General features: G+C 35.7%; 4 protein-coding genes across 12 annotated transcripts; 1 reads left to right on the forward strand and 3 right to left on the reverse strand.

The window, feature by feature from the left end:
• Nucleotides 1-4,881: 4,881 nt before the first annotated feature.
• Nucleotides 4,882-5,850, reverse strand: batf3 (basic leucine zipper transcription factor, ATF-like 3). Its single transcript, NM_001045392.1, is given in 3 exon segments — nt 4,882-5,218; nt 5,430-5,534; nt 5,773-5,850. Coding segments are annotated over 3 exon segments (366 nt in total). The 5' UTR covers nt 5,848-5,850; the 3' UTR covers nt 4,882-5,032.
• A 795-nt stretch (nt 5,851-6,645) lies between these two features.
• nsl1 (NSL1 component of MIS12 kinetochore complex) lies at nt 6,646-12,889 on the reverse strand. Its single transcript, NM_001025521.2, is given in 6 exon segments — nt 6,646-7,196; nt 7,349-7,416; nt 7,498-7,552; nt 11,922-12,049; nt 12,132-12,210; nt 12,699-12,889. Coding segments are annotated over 6 exon segments (717 nt in total). The 5' UTR covers nt 12,867-12,889; the 3' UTR covers nt 6,646-6,977.
• A 62-nt stretch (nt 12,890-12,951) lies between these two features.
• On the forward strand, nt 12,952-19,041 carry tatdn3 (TatD DNase domain containing 3). Of its 8 annotated transcripts, none has more exons than XM_009294722.5 (10): nt 12,952-13,140; nt 14,097-14,129; nt 14,215-14,288; nt 14,862-14,943; nt 15,072-15,104; nt 17,784-17,893; nt 18,064-18,119; nt 18,204-18,316; nt 18,590-18,670; nt 18,771-19,041. In XM_009294722.5, the coding sequence occupies exons 1-10, from the start codon at nt 13,084-13,086 to the stop codon at nt 18,900-18,902; spliced, it is 771 nt and encodes a 256-aa protein (XP_009292997.2). In that variant the 5' UTR covers nt 12,952-13,083; the 3' UTR covers nt 18,903-19,041.
• Nucleotides 19,042-21,661: 2,620 nt separating this feature from the next.
• Nucleotides 21,662-22,233, reverse strand: spata45 (spermatogenesis associated 45). Of its 2 annotated transcripts, none has more exon segments than NM_001423825.1 (2): nt 21,662-21,807; nt 21,925-22,233. In NM_001423825.1, coding segments are annotated over 2 exon segments (237 nt in total). In that variant the 5' UTR covers nt 22,160-22,233; the 3' UTR covers nt 21,662-21,805.
• Nucleotides 22,234-25,353: the final 3,120 nt, after the last annotated feature.

Below are 25,353 nucleotides of genomic sequence, written 5' to 3' on the forward strand. Positions count from 1 at the left end.
CTTGCACGGTAAGCCTGACTGGAAAATTTCGACTAAGCATTATTTTATTTTGGAGGCGATTAAATTATTGATGGAGACATTTAAATAATCTGTGGATATTGATGGGGACACGTCCCCTCCGTCAATGCTAATTCTACACTCTTGATTTTGGCCAACTGCATTTGTAAGCAAACAAAGTGTTTTAAGATTAAAGTGATTTATGTTTTATTTACATTCACTAGCAAGCACTTTTTGACTTCGAAATAAAAGTTTTGAAATGAAAGTCAACAGATGTGTGTGAAGCTCTAGGACTTTTCATTAGAGAAGAGAAAACTGGAAGAGAAATGTAGAAGTGTGTTCCCTGCTGTGGTTAGGAAGGTAAGAGGAAGCGATACATTCAAACACACACACAAAAAATCTGACCACCATCTTACCGCAACCACCCCCAGATAGAGTTTCAACACATATGAAAAAAAAGGGTCCCTTTTCTGAATTCGGTGACCTCATTTTAATAGAAATTATATCACTGTTGCAGTTTCATTGATTACTGGATTTCAGTCATGGTTTGCATCACACTGTATATAATGAGTAATTCCTTTTAAATTATTCTAATACTTTCAACACACCCACAACATTAACATTCCAAGAATGTTGTTATGTTTGTTTCTATTTCATTTAATTAGTCAACACTCAAACATGCTGTCATGGAGTTTTGAAACCAATCTTTGGTGTTTTGGTTAAGACAGACTCAAAAAGCAGAAGTCGATTTTCGCTTTTCGTTCATTCACAACCTACTAAATGTGGTATAACAGATGGTTTTGTTAGTGGTTATTGACTCTATTATAGTAAATACCAAAGTGGATGTGGATGTGCACGTGAGGAATGGCCATGGGAAATGTAACATACCACTATGGAGATTTTGTATTGTGAACATTACCGAAATACAAGAGAAGTTTCAAGCAGGACTTTTGGCAATTGAACCATAACTGGAGATAACATCACCCCAATGACCAGACACATTATTGGGGATTTGTCATCTTCATATTGAAGTGACATTAGAAATCTGGGTGTCATCTTTGATAGAGCTCTGTGTTTTAACAGCCATGTTAAATCTGTTGTTCACATGCTTTTTACATCTGGGGAACCTCGCAAAAATCCGAAATATTGTTTCACAGGAAGAGATGAAGATGCATGTCCATGCCTTTGTCTCTTCATGGTTGGATTATGGTAATGTTCAGTTCACTTCTCTGAACAATTCGTCCATGGATCGATTGCAATTTGTGCAAAATGCAGCGGCGAGGCTTTTAACCAGCACCAGTATGAGGTCGCACATTACTCCTGTGCTTAAGGCACTTCACTGGCTTCCTTTTAGTTTTAGAGTAAAGTTTAGGATTCTGGTCATTACATATAGAGCTCTGCGTGGTCAAGCACCCCTGTATGTTCAAGATCTTTTACAGTCACTCATGTAGCAGGTCTCTGAGGTCTTCTGGCAAAGACTTTTAGCCATTCCCAGAACTCGTTTTAAGACTAAAGGTAACCGGGCCTTCTGTGTTGTGGCCCCAAGGCTCTGGAACTCCCTCCGAATAGCACTGAGAAGCATTTAAAGACGCATCTTTTTGGCCAAGCTTTTAATTAACAGTACTAGTTTTTCTGTACATGGATTTTTAACTTGTTTTAATATGTTTTCTTTTAAAGAGTTCACACTTAGCTGATGATTTACTATAAAGCTTGTTTGGCATGCTGTCCCTGGAGAGAGCCCTGAGCTCATAAGATCCTCAAGCCTGGGGCTCCCTCCTATTTGCAAGGTGAGAGGGGAGTTTGAGCTCAGAACTCCCCTGCTGTGGTAACTAATGAACAGATAGTGATTGCTCTTAAGAGATAACTACTTACTAGGAGCATGTCTATGGTGCTGATTTGGATTAGTCAATTTAACTTAAGTTGCATGTTTTTGGAGGGTGAGAGAAAACCGGGGAACCCAAAGGAAACCCACGTGAGCACTAGGAGAACGTCTAAACTCCAAACAAAAACATCATCTGGCTTGGTAAGGATTAGAACCAGTGATGTTCTTGCTGTGCGGCAACAGTGCTAACCACTGGGCCACGGTGCTAGTAAAGGAGGAGGAGTTGGGGTGGAAGGCAGGACTCTTTAAAACGAAGATGGTTGTTATATGGAACTTTTTGGAGTATTTATAGTGGCTTAGGAATCGTCTGATTGGTGAATCATAAATTGAATGATGTGGGACCAGCTGCAAGTGACTCGATGTCTGGTAAAGGTGCTATTTAAATAAACCTTCACTTACTTTTGATATTGCTGGGTACAGACCAAAAAATGAAAATGAAACATTTAATCCTGCTTTGTTTAACGTTAACACTGTCATATTTGCTTGCTATAAAATGTTGTTTCACAAAAAAGCTTACCAAATAAACACTCTTGTATTTGCATACATATTTTTATCAGTTGAGAATTCAAGAGCTTATACATGTATAAATGATCAAAAAATCAAAACAGCAGCAGAAATTCCCGTCACACATAAAAACTGAACACCCCCCCCTCCTACCATATAAGTATACACTGTACTCAACAGTAACAAGCAACATTGTAACTATATGTTTCCAATGTAAGCTGAGAAAATTGTATATGCTATTCTTCTATGCTAATAAAGGACTACTGAGACATTCCAAGCACAGGATGCGTCATCTTGGCATGGCATGGAGTTCCTCACAACTCCAATACACATCTCTGCCATTTGCTTACAGTAACCATGTGCTTTTCACCATACACAATTCATCAGCTCGTGATTTTCTTTCATATAACTTTGTCATGTTTGGTGTCATTTGACAGTTTATGACTTCAGCATTGTAGTGATGAAATCATCAGAGACATTGAAGTATTTCAATATACAATCTATTTACTTAACACGTCGTCCTTCAACTGCTTCCGGTTTTCGATTATTGGTTCAGAATATCAGGGCAAGCTTCAAGCCTTATGCCAACACACTGTGTATATGTTTTTATCAAGCTGTGTTTATGTGCATTTTGATGTATTGCATGAGAATGGATGGAAATGCCAAATTTTGAATAAAATAAATAAATAAATCGCCTAATTCTTAACAAAAACATTTTTTGTGCTTGAGGTGGTTTTGGACTTGTGTGACAACGTGTTAAGTGCGGTTTATTCATAAACTAATTTCAAGAGGATCACGTGCTTATAATCAACATGGCTGGCTCCTTATCAGCTCCGTAATCAGCCCTATTAGATGTTTTTTTCAATCCAATTATCTTCGTCTTGAAGCTCCCCCCTTTCCTCCCCTACTTCCTTCCCCTTTTTTTCTGATCGGGCGACATGGTGGCCCAGTGGCTAGCACTGTTGCCTCACAGCAAGAACACCGCCGGTTGGTGTTTCTGTGCGGAGTTTGTGTTTTCTTTATGTGTTCGCGTGGGTTTCCCCCGGGTTCCCCACTTTCCTCCCACTGTCCAAAAACATAAACCATAGCTTATCGACTAAAACAAATTATCACCCAATACAACCTTAGTTTACACTTCTCATGGTGACAAGCAAGGGAGTTCTCGAGACCTACCTGACCTCAAACTCCCCTCTCGCCCTTCTAACGGGAGAGAGCCCCGGGCTCGAGGATATTACGAGCTCGGGGCTCTCTCCCGGGACAGCATGCCAAATACGCTTCATTGATTATCAGCTAAGCGTGAACTCTTGAATGTGACTAATGGGTAAAGAAAATGGTTTTGCAGAATAATTTGTCATAGTAAATGTACAACCACGTTACTAATCATCTGTCTCTATTATGCTTGCCTTATTTACTGTTGGTTATTAGGTTTCCAATATTACAGTCAAGGCCAGTTTTTAAAGACTATTCAAGTCCAAACCGAGACTTTTATTTTAGTATGTTGATGTACTTCCAATTGAAACTGAATATTTAGTAGGGGTGTAGCTTTCTGTTTGCGCATCATTCCCTTGCGGCAAACTATGAGTGCTGTGTTCGCTGTGCAAACTGACATCATCTCCAAAAAGGACCACCTCCCCAAACATGAAAGCAAAAACAACAAATTAATTTGCATAAATTAATTGTTCACCAGAAGAATAACAATGTGCGATAGCGAAATGAACATTGTAAATTTTGATTTCACACATATTTGAAAGATAATGACTATATAGAAAATGATTGGGTATACCATGGGGAAGAATGGTAAAATACATGGAAGCTATTCAAGCCAGGCTAGCAAATTGAAGTATAAAAATAAACGAAGCTCAGGCATCCACTGCTAGTTTTAGCGCCTTTGTGTAGCATCCTTTGAAAATGGTTGGAAAAATAGTTTGTTGTTTTCATTCCACTACACTGACTATGATCGCTAAAGTCATTGGTTAGATTAATATATTTTAAATTAAATAAAGATTTAGTGGTCAGATGTGCTAGTAGTGGGCAATGCCAAATGAAAAGCATAAACATAAAATAAACAGATTTTTATTGTTTGTAAGTGTGGACACAAACATATTTATTATTATATTTACAGTTATCATGGTTAGTGTGAACGCTTCTTTAGCTACTCTAATGGTGCGTTCACACCAGACATGGATGAAGCGTCAAGCACGAGTGATTTGCATGTTAAGTCAATATAAAGATGCAAATAAACACATCGGTGTGATTCGCATGAATGAGGCATCACGAATGACACAAGGAATGGAGTTGAGTGTTTTGCATGCTTGACGAATCGCTGGAATTGGAAAATCTGAACTTCAGCGCAGGGGACATTTGCGCCGTGTTTACAAATCAGGAGCTTTCTCATGTAGGGGCATGATTATGATGTAGTGCCTGTTGTTGGTGTCCAGAGAGAAACATACCCTTAATAACTCAAAGTGCATATTAATAGAAAACACTGAACAGTGGACTCACAAAAGAAAAAGTTTACTGTATGTATTATATTTTGCATTGAATACAAAAATTTGTATAAAAATGTAACACTGCTGATAAGCATTTTAAGTTAAGCAAACGTGTAATTAAAATGTACATTCAGACATCATGAGCATCATATGTGAGTCTCTATCTAGACGTAAACTCAGGTGGCACTGTGCCTGTGGACCTGGTTATTGGGGTCATACCACAGGTTAAGATACGGCACAATGGCTCATGGGCTTTGAGGGCATCTGTCAAGCGTTGCTGTTCCTCTATCAAAAGCTGAACTTCCTTCCTCAGCAGGCTGTTCTCCTGTTCCAGACATTCGTACGCCTGGTTATAAGAAAAAAATGTCAAAAACCACAGTAATTACAATAACATCAGGGGGCATTTGGTGTAATGTCCTATGTCTGACTGACCACAAATATCAACATATCTCTGAACTGAAAGCAACATACATTGTTATACATTTACTGACAAGAGCAACTGCTGAAATGTATAGACATTTTATACAGTATATATAGCTAATATGCAAATGGCAAACCTCGTGTAACTCATCAGCTCGTTGCGTTTGTCTTTTGCGGCTTCTCTGTGCAGCAACTCGGTTCTTTTCTCTTCTTTTCACCCTTTTATCGTCATCATCAGAGCTCTGAATCACAATCATATATGGTATGAGTGTTATGCTAACGTTATGTTGTTTTATTTTAATACGCAGGAATATCCCATTACAAAAGTCTGTGTGGCACAAATATCAAAAAACGAAGGTGTAATTTAAGGTGGAAAGTACATTGGTCATTTTTAAAATGTATTATATGAGTCATTTTAGTTATAAACTCACTTAAATAATTTGTGCTAAAGAAAAGTAAACAGTAAAAGAAGGAACATACCTCGCTCTGTCGATACAACCGTAGAGCTGGAGCATCACTTCGAGAGAAGTTACTTGACGCACTGAAAAGTGACATGATGATCAAAACATGTCAAAACTTCCGTTAAATAAACTGTATGGACAATTAAGGTAAACTATACCGTCGTTTTAATTAGCTCATGATAAGGCATGCTTAAACTGTCAAGTCAACGACCTACGGGTGACATTAGTGATTTCTTGCAAACGCTATCGGCGGATGTTCTTTGAAGTCACGTGACGCCCTCGAGCACGCCAGTGACTCTTGTCAGTGAGGATGTTTTCGTAACCCTTTTGGGTCATTCCACCTTTTTTCCATTATGAAAAGGTATTTTTTTTGAAAGCCAAATTAAACATTCTAGCATTTAACAGTAAATAGGTACATTTAATAAGTCAAATTATGACGGGAAACTACTGTGTAAATAATTTCTGTAGTTTTAACCATTTTGGGCCATTACAGGAAATGAATGCATAATTAATAATGAAAACTGCGGTTTTAATACTTAATTTTTAGATATTTGAAACATTTAACCGGGGAAAACTTTGTATTTAAAATAAATAATTTAATTTGCTGTTTTTAATGCTGTTGGCCTATTCCAGGAAATGACTGCCTTTTTCATTATGAATGGGTGACATTTGAAAGCTACTTTCAACATTTTAACCACCCCGTCTGGCAAAAAAATTGCATTTAAAAGTATTATTAAAATGGATTAACGCAATACAAAATGATACACTTTACATTTGAAACTATACTAAGTTTATTTGAAACAGAATACAACCCTTATATTACTCTTAATCAATTTACTTTGCAGTTAAGTCAGACTATTGACAATAAATAAACCTCTTTTATCAATTTAAATATACATAATTGCCAGTTTTTATTGTTATTTACACAGAATTTTAGTTACAGTTTAAAGTTAAAGTTAAATTCGCAAACCAACACTGGTAAACCATTAACACCTTGTGGTGTAAACCTGGACCACAACAGCACAATAGTTCTCTAAAAATATAATTAAACAGATTTAATGGAAAAGGAAAGTGGTGAAACACGAATTTCCATCTGAGCTACAGACGCAACATACTTGAATATTTATATACATGAAATGAATAGGAATCAACATGCAAGATCCTCATATAATACAACACTTCCCCATTCCCACACAACAATGTACATACGCCATCAAATACACATTAAATGACATTTACATCAGTCTTTTTGGTGATTTTTGCTGCAGGAACGTAGTCTGCACTGTATTCTGAATCAGCTGCATCTCTTTTGATGATGGAAGGACAGACGTTTCCAACTGAGCTGCCCAACACTTCTCTGTAGATATCCAGTGACTCTGCTGAAGGCTGCATGACAAGCACTTGATGCAAACCCTCGGCTGCCTGTTTCAGACTTTTCAGAGACTGAACAGATTGAAGCAAAACAAGGCATGTTCATATAAATGCAGCTTTTTGTCAATGGTTATTATGAAACTTTGAGGTAATTAGTTTACTTAAAGATTTCCGAGATTTGTTAGATGAAATGGTCAAGCACAAAGCATACTATAGATTTTTACCTTCATTACAGTACTGGCTTGTTTGAACATTGAAGGTGCAGCAGCGGATATATTGCTGATGACATTGTCTGTGGAAACAGCAATTAACAGGTACTAATTAATAATGCACAGAGCACAGTTTTAATGAACATATTAAAGGGGACACGCACCTTGAGCAGGATCCGGCTTTATGTCTTGTGGCTTCACTGTCTGTTCATACAGGCCCTAAAATGAAAGAAGAACTTCAAATATACAAGCTTAATTTATACCGTGACATCAGGGGGTTTCTATCTGAGATAATCAAACTAAGCTGTTCTCCGAAATGTGCATATCCCTTGATTCATACGAGTTACAGAAAGTTCAGGTGTTGATTTGCAAATATATTATGCCATCTAGTGGACAGATTTGCAATTAGAAAATTTTAAAAACAAACCATATACTGAGTAAAATCTGTACACAGCAGGGCTGCACAATATATTGTTGTTACGATCCCCCTTGTTTGAGTTGCAATATAAAAGAGCTCAGACAACAAAAGGATCTATATGCAACTTAATTATTATACTGTTCATAAAACTAATAGAACAACAAATAAAGAAACAAACAAATATCTAGGGATAAATAAAGAAGATAAAGAACTTAAGATATAGTTCATAACTAACTTTAACTACATGATATAAATAATGCAAAACAAAACCATAAGGTTATAGAATGAAAGAGATGGTCTTGACATGAGGAGGTCCAAGTAGCCACACCGTCCTCCAGAAGCTAGCACAACCGTTTTTTTGATATGCTTTAAACCAGAGGTCACCAAACTTGTTCCTGGAGGGCCGGTGTCCTGCAGATTTTAGCTCCAACCCTAATCAAACACACCTCAACAAGCTAATCAAGGTCTTGCTAGGTATACTTGAAACATCCAGGCAGGTGTGTTGAGGCAAGTTGGAGCTAAACCCTGCAGGTGCACCGGCCCTTCAGGACCGAGATTGGTGACCCCTGCTTTAAACCAATTGGTGAGCAAGCAGGTATCCAAATCAGGATCTGCCACATCCAAACTGGAATCCTGGGGTCGACACATTATTTTAGCAATGATATCACAATGTGCACATCCACAACAGTCACATCGCAAGATATGCAATATCGACTCTGGATTACAGTTGATCAGGAGCTACAGAACACAAGATTTGTAATGTTACTGCTAAGTTTAACCATATTAGAATGAAGGTTTATTATTTGATTGTGTATTTGAGACCTATAACTGAGCATTTAAAGAAAGTTTAAAACATTTGGGCACAAAAAAAAGTATGATGTTTTGAGGAGAAAAAATATTTATTGTGTTTAATTATTTATACACAATTTTCATCTTATTTCTTGTCCAAATATCCACATTTCAAAGCAAAAACAAGATTATTTCACTTCAAACCCATTGGCAGATAATTTAGCTTGTTTTAAGGAAAAACTCTTTATTTTGACCTATAAAGAGTTATAAAGACTTTCCTCAAAAGGTGAAACAAAAACTATATTTTTTAAAACACTTTATTTCAATTGTACCTTTTTCTTGATTGTATTTATAGATTGTTATGCATGAAAATACCCACAACACATGCAAATACATAAATGCAATGCAAATACCACAGACCACAATGATAATGTGTCGGGTGACCCCAAAAATGTTACAGATACTCATTAGGTTTTATGAAAATAAAAATTTGAAACACTAAATTAGAGATGCACCCATATCATTTTTTGGAACCAGTCCGTTCCCGATACCAAAACTCTGAGTATCGACCAATACAGATCTGATCCCGATACTGTGCCTTTTTTTATAATACAGTTTCTATAGTTCTGGTGATCAACTCAAATAATATAATTTATTTCTTCAGAAGGTGAAACAAAAACTATATTTTTACTTGATCTAAGAATTTTTAGATATTTGGACTAGTAATGAGACAAAGCAAAGTAAGCAAAGCATTTTTTTGCACTGCGATCATCTCATTTGTATACCTGCATATTGGTTAGACTCCCCAGAAATCTGTGAAATAGTGCTATTCAAATTGTCTTGTGAAGCTGTATTTATATTGCAATCTTTATCGCAGAAAAAAAAAATCACAATTTAAGATTTTTCCAATATTGTGCAGCCCTACAACACAAGTTATATAACACCAGTTATTTGTGTTAGTCTTAATATTTTGGTATTTTTAACGTTAATAGATCATTCAAAGAAAATAAATGGATTTTTTATGAAGGGTCATTTTTTATTTTTGTGTTTTAAACATTCTGGTTACGTCAAGAATGCGTTTAGTAAAAAAAAAATAATTTAAGTGTGACATCTAGTGGACAAACGTGGAACATCTAATATACTGTCACATCTAAAATGTATACATATTGTACTGGTATTGTTTAAAACAGTGCAACCTTATTTTTTTTTAACTAAAACCATATTCTGATCAACAAGTTCCTGCCAATTAATTAGTAATGTGAAAGTGTTTACTGTGGTATTGCTGCTTTCCCACACTTTGGGAGCCATGCCAATTTCTTTTTTCAAAACTGGTGAGAATTTTTATGAAATATGTCATTGTAAGTCATGCATAATAATATATAATTTGAAAATTACTGGAATTTAATTAATTACTTTAATCACTAAGCATATACATGTTTACAATAACTCAGTGTTTATAGAGGGTCAAAGAGCTCTCGGATTTCATCAAAAAAATAATTTGAGAGCATGAACAAAAGAACTGTGGGGTTTGGAAAGACGTAAGGGTAAGTACGTCTGGCAAGTAAGTTGGCAATTTTCATTTTTGCCTTTTTGGGTGAACTATCCCTTTAAAGCATTTTTAAACAATGCAAAACTTACAGGTTAAAACAGACCTGATTCATTGAGATTAAGTAGCTCAGTTTAATAAAACAACTATCCTATTAGTGACTAATTCTTATATTAAAGTCTGTAACTATTATTTCATAGATGTCTGTTTTTTTCAGCACATTATACAGTTAAAGTCAGAATTATTAGCCCCCCTTTCATTTTTTTTTCTTTTTTAAATATTTCCCAAATGATGTCTAACAGAGCAAAGAATTTTTACAGCATGTCTGATAAAACTTTTTCTTGCGGATAAAGTCTTATTGGTTTTATTTTGGCTAAAATAAAAGCAGTTTTTGATTATTTTTTTAGTCCAAAAATTATTAGCCCCTTTAAGTTATATATTTTTTTCAATAGACTACAGAACAAACCATTGTTAACAATAACTTTCCTAATTACTCTAACCTGCCTTGTTAACATTGTTATGGAGTGACCATTGTTATAGAATGACTTGCCTGATTATCCTAACTTGCCTAGTTACAAACCAACTCGCTCTTTAAGATCTCAAAATTCAGGGCTTCTGGTAGTACCTAGAATAGCAAAATCAAGTAAAGGAGGTCGAGCCTTCTCTTTCATGGCTCCTACACTCTGGAATAGCCTTCCTGATAACGTCCGAGGCTCAGACACACTCTCCCAGTTCAAAACTAGATTAAAGACCTATCTGTTTAGTAAAGCATACTCTCAATGCATCACCTAGCGGGTTCCACACTGGCTCCTACATCTTGCTTATATACACTATGAACAGCAGCTACGCTAATTATTTTCTTTATTCTCTATTTTCACCTGGGGATACTCATCCCGAGGTCCTCAGATTATGCGGAGTCACTGATTGGATCCAAGACCAGCGACGTGATGATCCCAAGGATTCCATATCCGGGACCAGGCCATATCCTGAGCTGCTGCTGCGCTGATGGTCGTGGGGAGTGGAGAACATGAGTCTGATTCCAGCGACGCTCCAGGGACAGACGAGTCTTCGCTGAGGCCATCTTCCAGCCTAAACCACGACGAATGAAGTTCTGCACTAGACTTTTGGCCAGCGGAGAAATTAAAATGGTCTTGCCCAACTGAGTCTGGTTCTCTCAAGGTTTTTTTTCTTCACTCCCATCAGGTGAAGTTTTTTTCCCTCTCCGCTGTCGCCACTGCCTCGCATGGTTCAGGATTGGTAGAGCTACGCATCGATGAATTGGCTCTTCAGTGTTTGAACTCTCAGTAATGATTAAATCACACTGAACTGAGCTAAACTGAACTGAACTTAAACATTAAAAACTGAACTACACTGTTCCAGTTACTGAACCACACTGTTCCAGTTACTATGACCATTTATGTGAAGCTGCTTTGACACAATCTACATTGTAAAAGCGCTATACAAATAAAGCTGAATTGAATTGAATTGAATTGAATTAACTTAGTAACCTAGTTAATCCTTTAAATGTCACTTTAAGCTGTATAGAAGTATTTTGAAAAAGATCTAGTAAAATATTATTTACTGTCATAATGGCAAAGATAAAATACATCAGTTATTAAAAATGAGTTATTAAAACGATTAGAAATGTGTTGAAAACATTTTCTCTCCATTAAACAGAAATTGGGCAAAAAAAACAGGGGAGCTAATAATTCAAGACTTGAACTGTATATGTGTGTGTATTTGTATATGTACTAGAAATGTCTATATGCAAGAAAGATAGACGGATAAAGAGACAGACAGACAGACAGGAAAAGGAGAAAAACTGCATGTCTCACCAAAAGTTTCCTCTCTGCTTTTAATGATCGCACGACATAGTTGCGTATTTGCTTTGGGTAAGAGCTGCGTTTGGAGGCAGTCTCTACAATCTTCTCATCCAGAATGTTGTTTACTGTGCTCTCATAGTCTAAACACAAACAACAGTTGTCCAAAATTGTCATTGTTTTACAAAATAGATTAAGGTTTTAGTAAGAGTGAGAGTAACTTGCCTTCACAGTATTCCTCTGACGTCTCATCCCATGACAATCCACCAATAACTATATTTTCCTGCACTGTGAACTCAAAGTTCTAAAAGACACAAGACAAACAAGATGAACAAAAGGACTACGACAATGAAAACACATAAATGAGTTCTAAGTTTATAATGATAAAAAAAACTTAAAGTACAACAACGATTACAATGAAATTAAAAGGATAGTTCACCAAACAATCAAATGTTCATCACCATTTAGACAAACTCAAGTGTTTCTAAATGTTTATGATTTTCTTTCTTTTGATGAACACAAAACAAGTTGTTCTTAAGTATGTTTAAACTAGAATGTATAATAATATGCTAATAATCAACAGAATAAAGAAACATTCATTCAAAAAATGGAGAATAAATGATGAGAGAATGTTTATATTTGGATACTTTAAATTCCTTTTTTTGCTAACATTTAATGAATTTTAAACCCAAAGTTAAAAGGAATGGTGTTACTACAGTGTAACCATGGTAAACTTATTGTGATAAGCACACTAGTAATTCAATTGACATCTCTTACATAAACAAGACTTACCACAACCATTTCTTGCAGCAGTTTGGCCTTGTCTTCCTCGGAAATATTGCATTGGCCATCGAGTAACTTTTTAAATAGGTCTTTATACTTTTCAAGCTGATTGCGAACTATTTTTTTCGACTTGACATTTATTCTAAAATCCGGCCCGCTCTCACGATCTTCCTCCATGACTGCCGCTTATTTTTCAAAATAAACCCTGGAAACGGAAGTAGAATGTGTTACTATAAAACAAACGCGAAGGAAACGTTTGAGCGGAAGATGTGTTCCCTGCTCATACACGAGCATATTAAAAATGTTGTAAAACACCAAAACGAGATTGTTCTTCAAATGCAGCTTTAACACAGAAACGAAACGTGCTCAACATATTTTTAGATTCACTAAAACTATGGCTAGAGGGTTTATTGACTGTCACTGTCACATTTCAGCGAGTGAGTTTACCACGGTAAGAAAAGTCATTCAGTCATCAAACGCTATTGCGAAAGTCTTAACTGTTATCTTAAATAATAAACAAGGCCTTAAACTAATATGTCACATTTTTAAATAAATATGTACACTCCTGCAGAACAAATCACTTTAAACCAGCCTAAACAGGTTTCCTTGTTTCTCTTGCTACACTCAAATGAAGTCATAATAACCAAATGAAGCTTCAAAACAATTCTAATTTTATAATATAGTGTTTTATGTTAACCGTTTGTATCGTTCATTGTGTAAACTGCATACATGAATGGTTTGTTGCCATATTCTGATTGTGTACATTTTTTGTTGATACAGAACAATTTGATACAGAACCTCGTAGCCTAGTGTAGTAACGTTAATGTAACAGTTTTAGCTGGTCGACCAGCCTGGTTTTAGAGAGGTTTTCAGCCATTTTCAGCCTGATCTTAGCTAGTCAAACTGGAAAATGACAGGCTAAAACCAACTTGACCAGCCTGGTTTAAGCTGGACATAGCTGGTCATCTCCAGACCAGACTGGAAGTGGCTGGAAACCAGCCTGGAATATCCAAACACTCTTTAAAACCAGCCAATCATCCTAGGCTGCTTAAACTGGATTTTTCAGCAGGGTATTTTGTGAATATTAGTCATTTTAATTGAGGTAAAGTTGGTTTTCTAGTTACCATCATTCAGTTACAACTTTTGACACGATCCCTATATTGTTTACCACACTTCTTTGAATATTCAGTCTGAAATAGCATGTAATGACTTCAAAACAACATTAACAGTATTTAATTGACCGTGAACAATGTTTCTTTGATAGTCTTTGATAGATGCTAATAGGATTTCACTGTTTAGAATTTGCAAACAATACCATTACTTTTCTGAAATTATATTTATAAGGAGAGAAAGTCTGAATGTGCGAATATAAAGCTTTTCCTCTGTCATTTTGTGCTCTCTCCATAGGACACTGATGATGTACTTCTGATAGCTAAAAAGGTAAGCTTTAAAAAAAGCCTTACAATAAATCAATGAAAGCTGGTAACCAAAATCCAATAATGCCTCTTCTCCTCTGTTATTTCAGGCTGGAGTGAAAGCTCTTGTTGCAGTGACAGAGGGAGCCAGTGAGTTTGAGAAAGTTATTCAGTTGTCAAAAACGTAAGTTGAACTTAACTACACATACACTCTTTGGCCACCCTACTAGTATCGGGTTGAAACCCCTTTTGCCTTCAGAAATTCAACAAGGTACAGTACTGGAAACATTGGAAGGGTATTATTCTTAGCTGACAGGAGTGATTGGTGTGGTCTTCTGCTGCTGTAGCCCATCTGCCTCAATGTTGGATGTGTTCTGCGTTCAGAGATGCTCTTCTGCATACCTCGGTTGTATTTAGTGGTTATTTGAGTTACTGTTGCCTTTCTGTCAGCTCAAACCAGTCTGTCCATTCTCCTCTGACCTCTGGCATCAACAAGGCATTTGCACCTACAGAACATGCCACTTAAATCACCTTTCCTCCCCATTCTGATGCTCGGTTTGAACTGCAGCAGATCGTCTTGACCATGTCTACATGCCTAAAGGCGTTTAGTTTCTGCCATGTTATTGACCTTGTCTAGGTGACCTTTCCGTCCTAGAAGTTTCCTGAATCCCAAAGGATTTAATTTGCACATGCACATATGTGCTTACACAGCAATGAACACATGCTGCTTTAATAATATTTAATGTTTTTGATATAGTTATCCAGGTTTTGTGTTTCCTTGTTTTGGCATCCATCCCCTTCAAGGATCAGGGCAAGATTTGCACAGTGTAAGGGTTCAGGTCAGGTGAAAATAATGTTATATGAATGATTGTTTTACTGTGCTTCATGTGCTATTTTATGACTTTTTAGGTCAAATATTTTGGGTTTGTTTTAATAGGACCTGGATCCATTCCTTTATTTGTTTCAGACGTACAAGGATGATATTGTTGCAATTGGAGAGGTAATGTATATCTTTTGTTCTTTTTTTTTTTAAATAGATACTGTTTTTTGAGTGTTCTAATGTTATTTCAAACAAAATTACACATTAAGTATCAATCATTTTAATGAGGGTTACAGTCTTGTAAGTTGTTTTTAAACTATTTCTTGGGAAGTTGGAAACCTGCATATTTTAGGTAGCCTAAATTTAAAACTGCTTTCTAGACCTGGAACTACATAAAATGAATCTTAACTTTTTTTTAGAGAGATGACATCAGAAATATCCCGTTTTGGTGTCAATAAAATTCAATTTACAAAAGGGTTTTATACACATAGAAACCCATAACAGATGTACAATAAAAATCAAAAACATTCAGTCCAGTTCTTAAAGGAATAAGTTATCATATTAAATAGAATAACAACGAGGAAATAAAATCTAAATTGGACACACTATAATATGCAGCAAAAGCTGTATTCCAATTTATATTTTTATGTCTCTTTTCATCTTTGAGCCATACCCTAGCAAATGATAATAAGCCGAAGTAGTTGCAATGCCTTTAAATATTTATGTATGCAATACAATGGAGGAGCTCGGCTTGGTGTCAGAAAGACTGAGAAACACAGATCTAGTGAAATGTAAAGTGTTTTTACAAGACTCTAAGGGAGCTTAACCTCACATTCCTTAAGCTCATATGACTTGAATCTTGAGTCTCAGTATTGGTTTAGTTCATCTACTTGTTATTACATATTATTACATGGCACTGTGGAATACTTGATTCTGATTGCGTAATCATAACATTGGACAAAATGTATGTCATTCCCTATTAACAATAATAAAGAAAAATATATTAACAATTGGGGCAAATTGTATATGGCTCAAAGATGAAGAGACATACAAAATGACATACAAAATTAATTCCAAAACAAATGAATTCCAATACAATATATTCTGTATACAACAGCATGTCCAATTTGAGTTTTTATTTCTCCAAGCAAAAAATAGCGACTCATCTATGTATGTATGTATGTATGTATGTATGTATGTATATATGTATGTATGTATGTATGTATACAGTAGTCAACATTTCATCACCTTTCATCAAAGTTGTCCAAAAATTATTGAACAACACCCATTTTTGTGTTTTGAAAAACAATTTTGAACCACTTGAAATGTTAATGTTGTAAGCAGGGCAAACTGAATAATATTCAAATGCAATTATAACTGGCTTAGTTCTGTTTGATTTGCCTTTGTCTTTAGCTCCACAAAAGGGTAACTAGCATTATTGGACTACAGTACTATTATATCCTATGTACAGTAGCACTGACTTTATAAATATCTATTTTTATTTTTACTTAAAAAATGATAAGTTGGCACCTCTATCCAGTCTACTATATACAGTTAGGTCCATAAATATCTGGACATCGACACAATTCTAACTTTTTTGGCTCTAAACACTAATACAATGTTTGAAATGAGACCAACAAGATGTGATTGGACAGAATAATAATCATAAATCAAACTTTCACTTTTTAATACTTGTTTGCAAATCCTTTGCAGTCAAATGTGATTTGCCAGGACTCTACAGCAACTGTCTTCAGTTCCTGCTTTTTCTTGGGGTATTTTCCCTTCAGTTTTGTCTTCAGCGAGTGAAATGCAAGCTCAACCTGATTCAGGTCAGGTGATTGACCTGGCCATTGCGTAACATTCCACTTGTTTCCCTTCAAAAGCTCTTTGGTTGCTTTTGCAGTATGGGTCATTCTCCATCTGCACTGTGAAGCCCTGTCCAATGAGTTCTAAAGCATTTGGCTTAATATAAGCTGAAAATATTGCCTGAAACACTTCAGAATTTATCCTACTGCTTTTGTCAGCAGTCACGTCATCAATAAGAAAACTAGTTCCATGGACAGCCATACATGCCCACGCCATGTCACTACTACAACCATGCTTCACTGCTTTTTAGCATGAGCAGTTCCTTTCCTTCTCCATACTCTTCTCTTCCCATCACTCTGGTACAAGTGTATTGTTTTTGCTATCTCTCTGATGGGTTTTTGTTTTTTTCAGCTTAATGATAACTTGCCTGACTGATAGTGACAGCTCTTTGGATCTCAATTTGAAAGTTGACAGTAACCGATTCCAAATGCAAATAGCACACTTGAAATGAACTCTGGACCTTTTATCTGCTCATTGTAATTGGGATCATGAGGGATTAACACACACCTGGCCATGGAACAGCTTAGAAACCAATTGTCCAATTACTTTTGGACCCTTAACAAGTGGGAGGCACATATGCAAAGTGTTGTAATTCCTACAGCATTCACCTGATTTGGATGTAAATACCCTCACATTAAAGCTGACAGTCTGCAGTTAAAGCACATCTTGTTTGTGTGTGTGTATAGACTGCACCCAATGGTTTTTCTTTATTGCAAGCATTACTTTCAATTAAAGTATTATTAAAGAGTTAATCAGCTGATAAGCCTGTTAGGATTTATAAACTTCTCAGAAGACTGTAATGATGCATTTAAACAGTCACCAGCATCGTAAATCCTCTAATGCTTATATTTATTTAGATTTTGTTTTAAATGTATGTACATTTATACTTAATATTATATCTTTTTTTATAGCAAATTACAAAAAGTAGTTGATGCTTATGAAATGTACGCTATTCCTTTCTGTGATCTATATTCTTTTTTTTGCTTTCCACAGATTGGTCTTGACTTTACCCCATGGTACTCAAGCACTACTCAAGAGCGAGATGAACAAATGAAAGTCTTTATAAAACAACTTGAAATATCCAAAGAACTGGATTTACCCGTGTGAGTGGTAACATGACATTTTACTTAGTAATTAACAGGAAACCATAAAAGGTTACACGGTAAGCTTCATTTTAACATTAATTTGGATAGCATTTAGATCCTGAACTGAATTGTTCATTTCGTAGCTTCTGTTACGTTCTTAACTCTTAGTCTTTTCTCTTATCTTAAAGGAATGTACATTCCCGCTCGTCAGCTAAGGTCACCATAGCCACAATGAAAGAACTAGGTAAGAGCCAACAAATCATTGTGTCTCTCTGACCTTTCCAATCACAGCCAGATTGATTGGGTAATTCTAATTTTATGTCTGTAGGGATAAGACAAGCTTTATTGCATAATTTTGCTGGGAAGCCATCGGTTGCAATGGAAGGGGTTCAGGCTGGATTCTTCTTCTCTTTTCCACCTGCTGTCAGCAAAAACGAACAGGTTGGATAATGGTTCTTATTTAATTACACATCATCCTCGTCTGCCATAAAGTCATATAGAAGCATGATAAGTATGCAATAAACGCATACAGATAACCCAGTTCCACGTCATATATTCATTCAGTACAAATATTTGCACATATTGTCACTCTGTACGCATGACTGTAAGTTTGAACTGGAAATTGAGGTATTAAACCTGCACTGATCTGATGACCTGACCTGATTTGATTTTGAAGTTTCAGTTTTCTCTAATACGGTAATACTTTAAATGCAGAGAACAAAATTAATCAGACAGATTCCACTGGAGCACGTTTGCCTTGAGACAGACTCTCCAGCCTTGGGACTTGACAAACATGTAAGTCCTGAACTTTTATAGTAATCAGATTCTCTGTGTTACTGAGATGTTTTGAGTCTCACTGTCTGTGTTTTTCTTTTTCTTCCTCCTATTGCTCTAGGTTAGAAATGAGCCCAGCAATGTTACAATCTCATGTGAATACATTGCAAAGGTAAAAGGAATATCATCAGATGTAGTTATGGAAGTCACAACTCAAAATGCCCTTCGATTATTTTCCAAGTTAAAAATCTAACTTTATCCCACTTTCATTTAAACTGGGTATTTTTATGCAAAGGTGAGCACCTGTTATGTATTTTACACATTGAAAATGAACTGATCAGTAAGAAACTCTTCAATATTTGATCAATAAGAAAGTGTTTAATCTTTGAAAATGTAGTGTGTGTCATTTTTTCATCAATTGGTATTTTTGTTTCTTTTATTATTTGAACTACTGTTCGATCACCAGCGATCTAACCTTCATAGATCGCTGGAGAACATTCACTTTCACATGGATTACAATTCTACCACCATAAAGAACTACAAATCCCGTGATGCACCACAAACACACACCTGTTTCAGTTTTCTGCTGATAACACACTCAGGGCTGGAAGCTGCTGATGAACTGATTTGATGGACTATTTATACAGCACACAAACTTTGCTGAGTCTTGTTTATCTGTCAAGTAAACATTACGACGTGTTTTCCTGGTCCTGTCTTTCCGTTGCCAAACTTTGCTTTGTTTGTTTGTTTGTTTTATGTTGTTAGCCGCCTGGATTGACCACTCACCTGCTTTATGACCTTTCTTCTGTATTTGCCTGTTGCATGTTGCCGTTTGTTCTTGATTGTGATCATTGCCTACCTGACCGTTCTCTGTATAATAAATCCTGCATTTGGATCCACAATTCAGTTGACAGCCTCTCTCTCTGTGACAGAAAACTCAGCCAAGATGTGTTTGAGATCAACAGAAAACTGGAATTGGTGTGTGTGTGTGGTGCTCTACGGGATTTGTAGTTCTTTATGGTGACAGACTTGTAGTCCACCTGAAAGTGAATGTTCTTCAGCGATCTATGAGGGATGTCTTATTTCTTTGTAAATTACTTTAATTTATTTAAAAAATAGTTTAAAAATTTATTTTATTAGTGTAAGGTCCACCCAGTTGGTCCAATGGAGGTGTCCACTGGTGGATGAAGGTTCAATGCCTGTTCTGTCTTTCCAGTGAACAATGTTGATTTACTTTGAATTTAAAACATATCTGATAGATATCTATCTATCATAAAACATTAAGAAGATTATATCAATATATAATTTAGATAAATGTTCCAACCTTTTGTCTTCACTCGCAACTATTACATTTGTTCATTTGGGTACTCATGTCGCTTAAAGAGATCGCCCTGGCCGATGGAGTCCCTCACGGTCACACTTTTGTCAGTCTTGAATATTAAACAGAGGTAGATGACTATTACTTTTAGATGGCCGCTCCCATGCTTGCTCATTCTAAAGTACTTTTAATTAGTCCTTCTTATATGTACACTCTTGAGTAAAGACAATATCATTTCCAATCAGAGGTTAGGGCCATTATTATAAATGTAACCGACTACTGTACTCTATAATAATTTTGGTTTCACCAAGCCCATGGTTTCCCATATGAACTTAATTTAGAATAACATTACTTTCAAACAAAGGTAAGGTACCCAATCTAGTCGTGAAACTTCTTGTTGTCCTAGACAGAATTTAACGCCCTTTCCACCCAAGTACACTTGAATCAATATCAAGAGTCAGTCGGATCCCTAAAATACAATTAGTGTGCCAAATGCTCCATCTCAACTGGATTTTAGTCCGTCTACTGACCTGACACAGGAAGTGCGGAAACAAGGATACAGAGTAATCTACTGGAATGAATAATTACAGAGTAAGCGAATTATGTTCAAACATAATTTAATAGTCAGGTAAATGTGTATTATGCCATTCATTCAGTCAATTCATAAACGATGAACATTTTAGAAACCTTCCCTTAAGTAGTAAATCCAAGAATCCCCTCAAGGAAAGAGGTGTGTGAATAACAAAAGTCATTTGCATTTAATAAAAGAGTTTCTGCCTATAGGCACGCCCTTCACAGTGGTTCAAAAGATACCTGAAGTTATATATTTATTATTTTGATTATGTCTATTTCTGAGGGAATGAGACCATGGTACCAGTCGCACTGAGACATTTCAAATGATATCAAACATGATAGATAAAGTCACTTGGGTTGATTTAGAACATTCAGACTTTGAAATGACCATTCTGTGTGAGTTAAGAAATGTTTCAAATGTAAACTGAGGAATGGAGGGGAGCTGGTTTTTCCCGCATTCCCACCTGCTGGATTGTGGAGCTGATTGTCTCTGTTTTCAACTCATATTCAAACTGTCAAAGACATCAAAGTATTTGTGGTATCTCAAGCCTTACAATTAGTGTCTTTGATTTGTTTTTGTGAATAAATAGAATAAATAGCTCACTTGTATGATGCATTTTAATGAAAATTAGTTTTATCCATCTATTTGAATAGTTAGTTGATAAGGGTCAAAATGAACTCCTTTACAAAATCTTTCATCAGGATATTTAAAGTGCACTTTTTTGGAATTAATTTTCAGTGTGAACATAATACCTGCACTGTTCATACTTCAGAATCAGAGTAGACTAGTGCAAAAGTCCCCAAATGGGATGCACCATAACACTTGGTGCAGTCCAAACGGGATATACCACAATCCTTTGAGCAGGGAAGGTGTCACACACTGCATTCGGTTCAGAAGGACTCATCCCTCTGCTCTATCCCCTTCAAAGGGACCCTCCAAAGGGATTAGGGCATAAGGATGAGCCATTCCAAATGCATCCGCTGCGCAAAACATATGCTAAGTTGGTGGTTTATTCCACTGTGGCAACCCCTGATTAATAAGCTTAAGGGATAATATTAATTTTAATAAAGGATTAAAAAGCTGAATAGAAAATGAATGAATGATATAAAAAATGTAACTGTACATTTAACTCAAAATTGTTTTATTCACTGTATAGTATTAATTATTTACAATATTTGATATTTCATTGTATTTATAAATGTTTATTTCTGTCTGGACGACTTTATTCCACAGAGGTTGACTGCAGCTCCTCATACCAGATGAGCTCTATCTGAAAATACAGAAGTAGATAATATTCTAGTTTAATTGGTAAATCATCATGTACAAGTTTGAGTTGAAGTTAGAAATTCCAGGACGTTTAAAGCGCAATTAAAGTCATCTTACAGCTGTCCTCGAAGTGTCTCCGCTCGGGGTGTGCGGTGTTTTGTCCTCCGCTGCTCATCCAGGCGGAGCGCTGCTCGGGGCTCGCAGTCTGCAGCGCGCTGATGTCGCAGGTGTTCTGCAGGTGACAACGAAAATGTTTCCTTTCAGGCAAATTCCAGTACCTGCTCGTTGTCTCCACACGACACCACGTTTCTCTATGCATATTCAACTCGTACAGTCGCTCTTGCTTCGACATTTTATGAATTGTAGACGCGTAGTTGTTGAGCAGAAATAGTATGTGTCCATTCAGACAACTGTAACCATGGTCACACGCTTGTGGAACTGTGTAACCGGAAGTTTGTATATTCTGTTCAGGTGTTGAGGAAATGGAGTTTAGAATTTGAGTAATTTGATGTCGTGTATGGATAATTTAGGAAATATGTTAAGTTATGATGCTTTCTGTTGAAAATACTAAATAAGTTGTTTCCCTAAATGATAATTATTAAGAAGATACCTTTGCAAATGGTTAGTGAAGGAACATACAAAATATTCAGCGATAACTCCCAAACCGGTTGATCTTAAGATAGAAAATGTTAACTTTATAAATAGAAAATGGTCAAACAAAGTTTTGAGATATTGTCTAAAACAGAGTTGTTTTCCAGTATCTATTAATAGAGCTTTTAACGTTACACTCACCGGCCACTTTATTAGGTACAGCTTACTAGTACTGAACCCCCTTTTGCCTTTAGAATTAATGCCTTAATGCCTTAATTAATTAAGAATTAATTAATGCCTTAATTCTTCATGGCATACATTCAACAATTAACTGGAAATATTCTTCAGAGATTTTGGTCCATTTTGACAAAATAGCATTACACAGTTGCTGCAGATTTGTCACATCCATGATGCGAATCTCCGTTTCACCACATCCATGGGAAAACATTCTTTCTGTTAATCCTAAAGGTAAAGAAGTGCACTTTAAACTTATGAATCTATCTTGCAAAATTAAAAAGATTAAAATTTAATATTGATGACTCAAATGTATGCCGGTTTTGTAATTTAGATATTAAAACAATTGAATACTTGTTTTTCCAACGTAATTTGGGATGAAACATTTTGGGATGAAGTATTAGTTTGGATATATCTTCCATGTGAAATTATTAAGTTTGACTTAATACTTAAGGATAAAAAAAGATTTCCTATATAATTAATCAATTGTTGATAATATTATTATATTTTTATTTTAAAATTCCCTCATGACTAGTGGTGTTTAAAGAAGAATTTGTGATTTGTCTGAAGACATTAGAAGAGATGAAAAAGGAAGATTTTTATATTCACCAGATGGTTTTGGTTTCATATTTTGAGAACTTCTTCAACTTCCCTGCCATGTATTTTTCTTCATCAAATATTTTATTTGTTAATATTAGTTTTTTATGTATTTATATGTTTTATTATTATTATTAATGAGGATGGGAAGATTGTGAATGTAAATTGATTGTTTTTCTCAGTCTTTTGTGTAAAAAAAAAAAAAATTGATGTCATGTTTTTGTTTTGCTGATTATTCTATTTGAGTTAATTTGCTTACAGACTTGAGTGTCCAACATAAATGTGGAAAATTGGGCTAATGAAAATTAAGATTTTGATCTATTTCTTGTGGACGTATATTAAAAAAGACCTTTATGAACGTTTATGTCAATAACATAAGCCTATCCCTGCTGAAAAATCCAGCTTAAACCAGCCTAGGCTGGTTTGCTGGTTTTAGCTGGTTGACCAGGCTGGTTTTAGAGGGGTTTTGGCCACTTCCAGGCTGGTTTCCAGCCATTTCAAGCCTGGTCTTAGCTGGTCAGGCTGGAAAATTACCAACCAAATCCAGCTAAAACCAGCTTGACCAGCCTGGTTTAAGCTGGATATGACTGGTTTTGGCTGGACTCCCAGCTTGGCTAGGCTGGTCAAGGTGGTTTTAGCTGGTCATCTCCCAGCCTGACCAGCTAAGACCAGGCTGGAAATAGCTGGAAACCAGTCTGGAAGTGGCCAAAACCCCTCTAAAACCAGGCTGGTCGACCAGCTAAAACCGGCCAACCAGCCTAGGCTGGTTTAAGCTGGATTTTACAGCAGGGATGGCACCTAGCATTTTGGGATAAGGAAAATAACACATTTATAGTCTAATGAGGTCTGTGAAAAAATAATTACACCCTAGCAATATTTTATACTGTGTGGTTTCCTTGATTTTTTATGTTAATTGCAGTTTTATTAAGATACATATCGTCTTCTAACACATTTCTAGCTGAGTACCTACTCATTTTTGAACCACGATCTTAATATTTTGATAGGTTGCCTCTGGTATTAGAGATCTTATACAGCTTATGCAGGCTATACAGTCCCACAGGCTACGATCTCTAAATCAAAACAACACACAGGATTAAAACATTTTCTTTTTGCACATTGCACATTTACAGACCCTTATTTACATTGCACATCTGTACATTCATGCACTTCGCACTCTCCCTGGACACTTATGTACATTTATGCACATTCATGGACATTTGCACACTCCCTAGTCATATATTGTGTAGTTCTGAGTGTGCTTCATGCACATGGGTGGGCTTGACAAACAACTTTTTGGATACACTCCTTTCTCTCTATGCACCAGGCAAATTATTAGAAACACTTCTCTGTTTTCTACATTTTATATTTTTGTTATGTTTTCTGTATTCTTGATATATGATTTTTTATATTTTATATCTGGTCATATTTCTGATACAGCTATAACATATTTATATAACTAAAGTTATCTGTGTTTTTACTTATTATACTCCATAATTAAGATTTTTATTGATGATATTTTAGAGTTTTTTGTAAGATCAGTTATAATCATTTCACTGCACATCGTATGTGTATGTAACAAATTAAATTTGAAACCAAATATATAATTGTTCCAAATAAAGTATCAATCTAAGAGCTTAATGGATGTTTTTTCTGAGAAATCTGCCAGGCTGCTCTCATTAGCTGCCACTCTAAAAAGCATTGAGTTATTTATTTAACCCAGTGGTTGAGTTAAACTTATTTGGTGCTTTGTTGGTTTATTTTTAAACCTTTATTAGGTTATTTATTATTAACTCAGCCAGTTGAGTTAAACATTTGGTGCTTTGTTTGGTTATATTTAACCTTAATTTGGTTATCTATTTAGTAACTCAACCAGTTGGGTTAAAAATTTGGATTTTAACAGTCAACTAGTTTAACTGACACAAAACAGCTGTATTAATATGCGTGCACAGTGCTGTTTTGCGTTATAATGTTTATTCAAGCTCCAGCACAATAATGATTTTCTTATTTCTTTTATCAAATTACCTCTCAGTGTCGTGTTTTTATATCCATTTCACCATCCAAGACCATTTTTTATTAGATAGATGAGTGGTTAAAATGTATTGTACATTGTAGACACTGAATAAA

Source organism: Danio rerio, chromosome 20 (assembly GCF_049306965.1).
Source record: "Danio rerio strain Tuebingen ecotype United States chromosome 20, GRCz12tu, whole genome shotgun sequence".
NCBI lineage: Eukaryota > Metazoa > Chordata > Actinopteri > Cypriniformes > Danionidae > Danio > Danio rerio.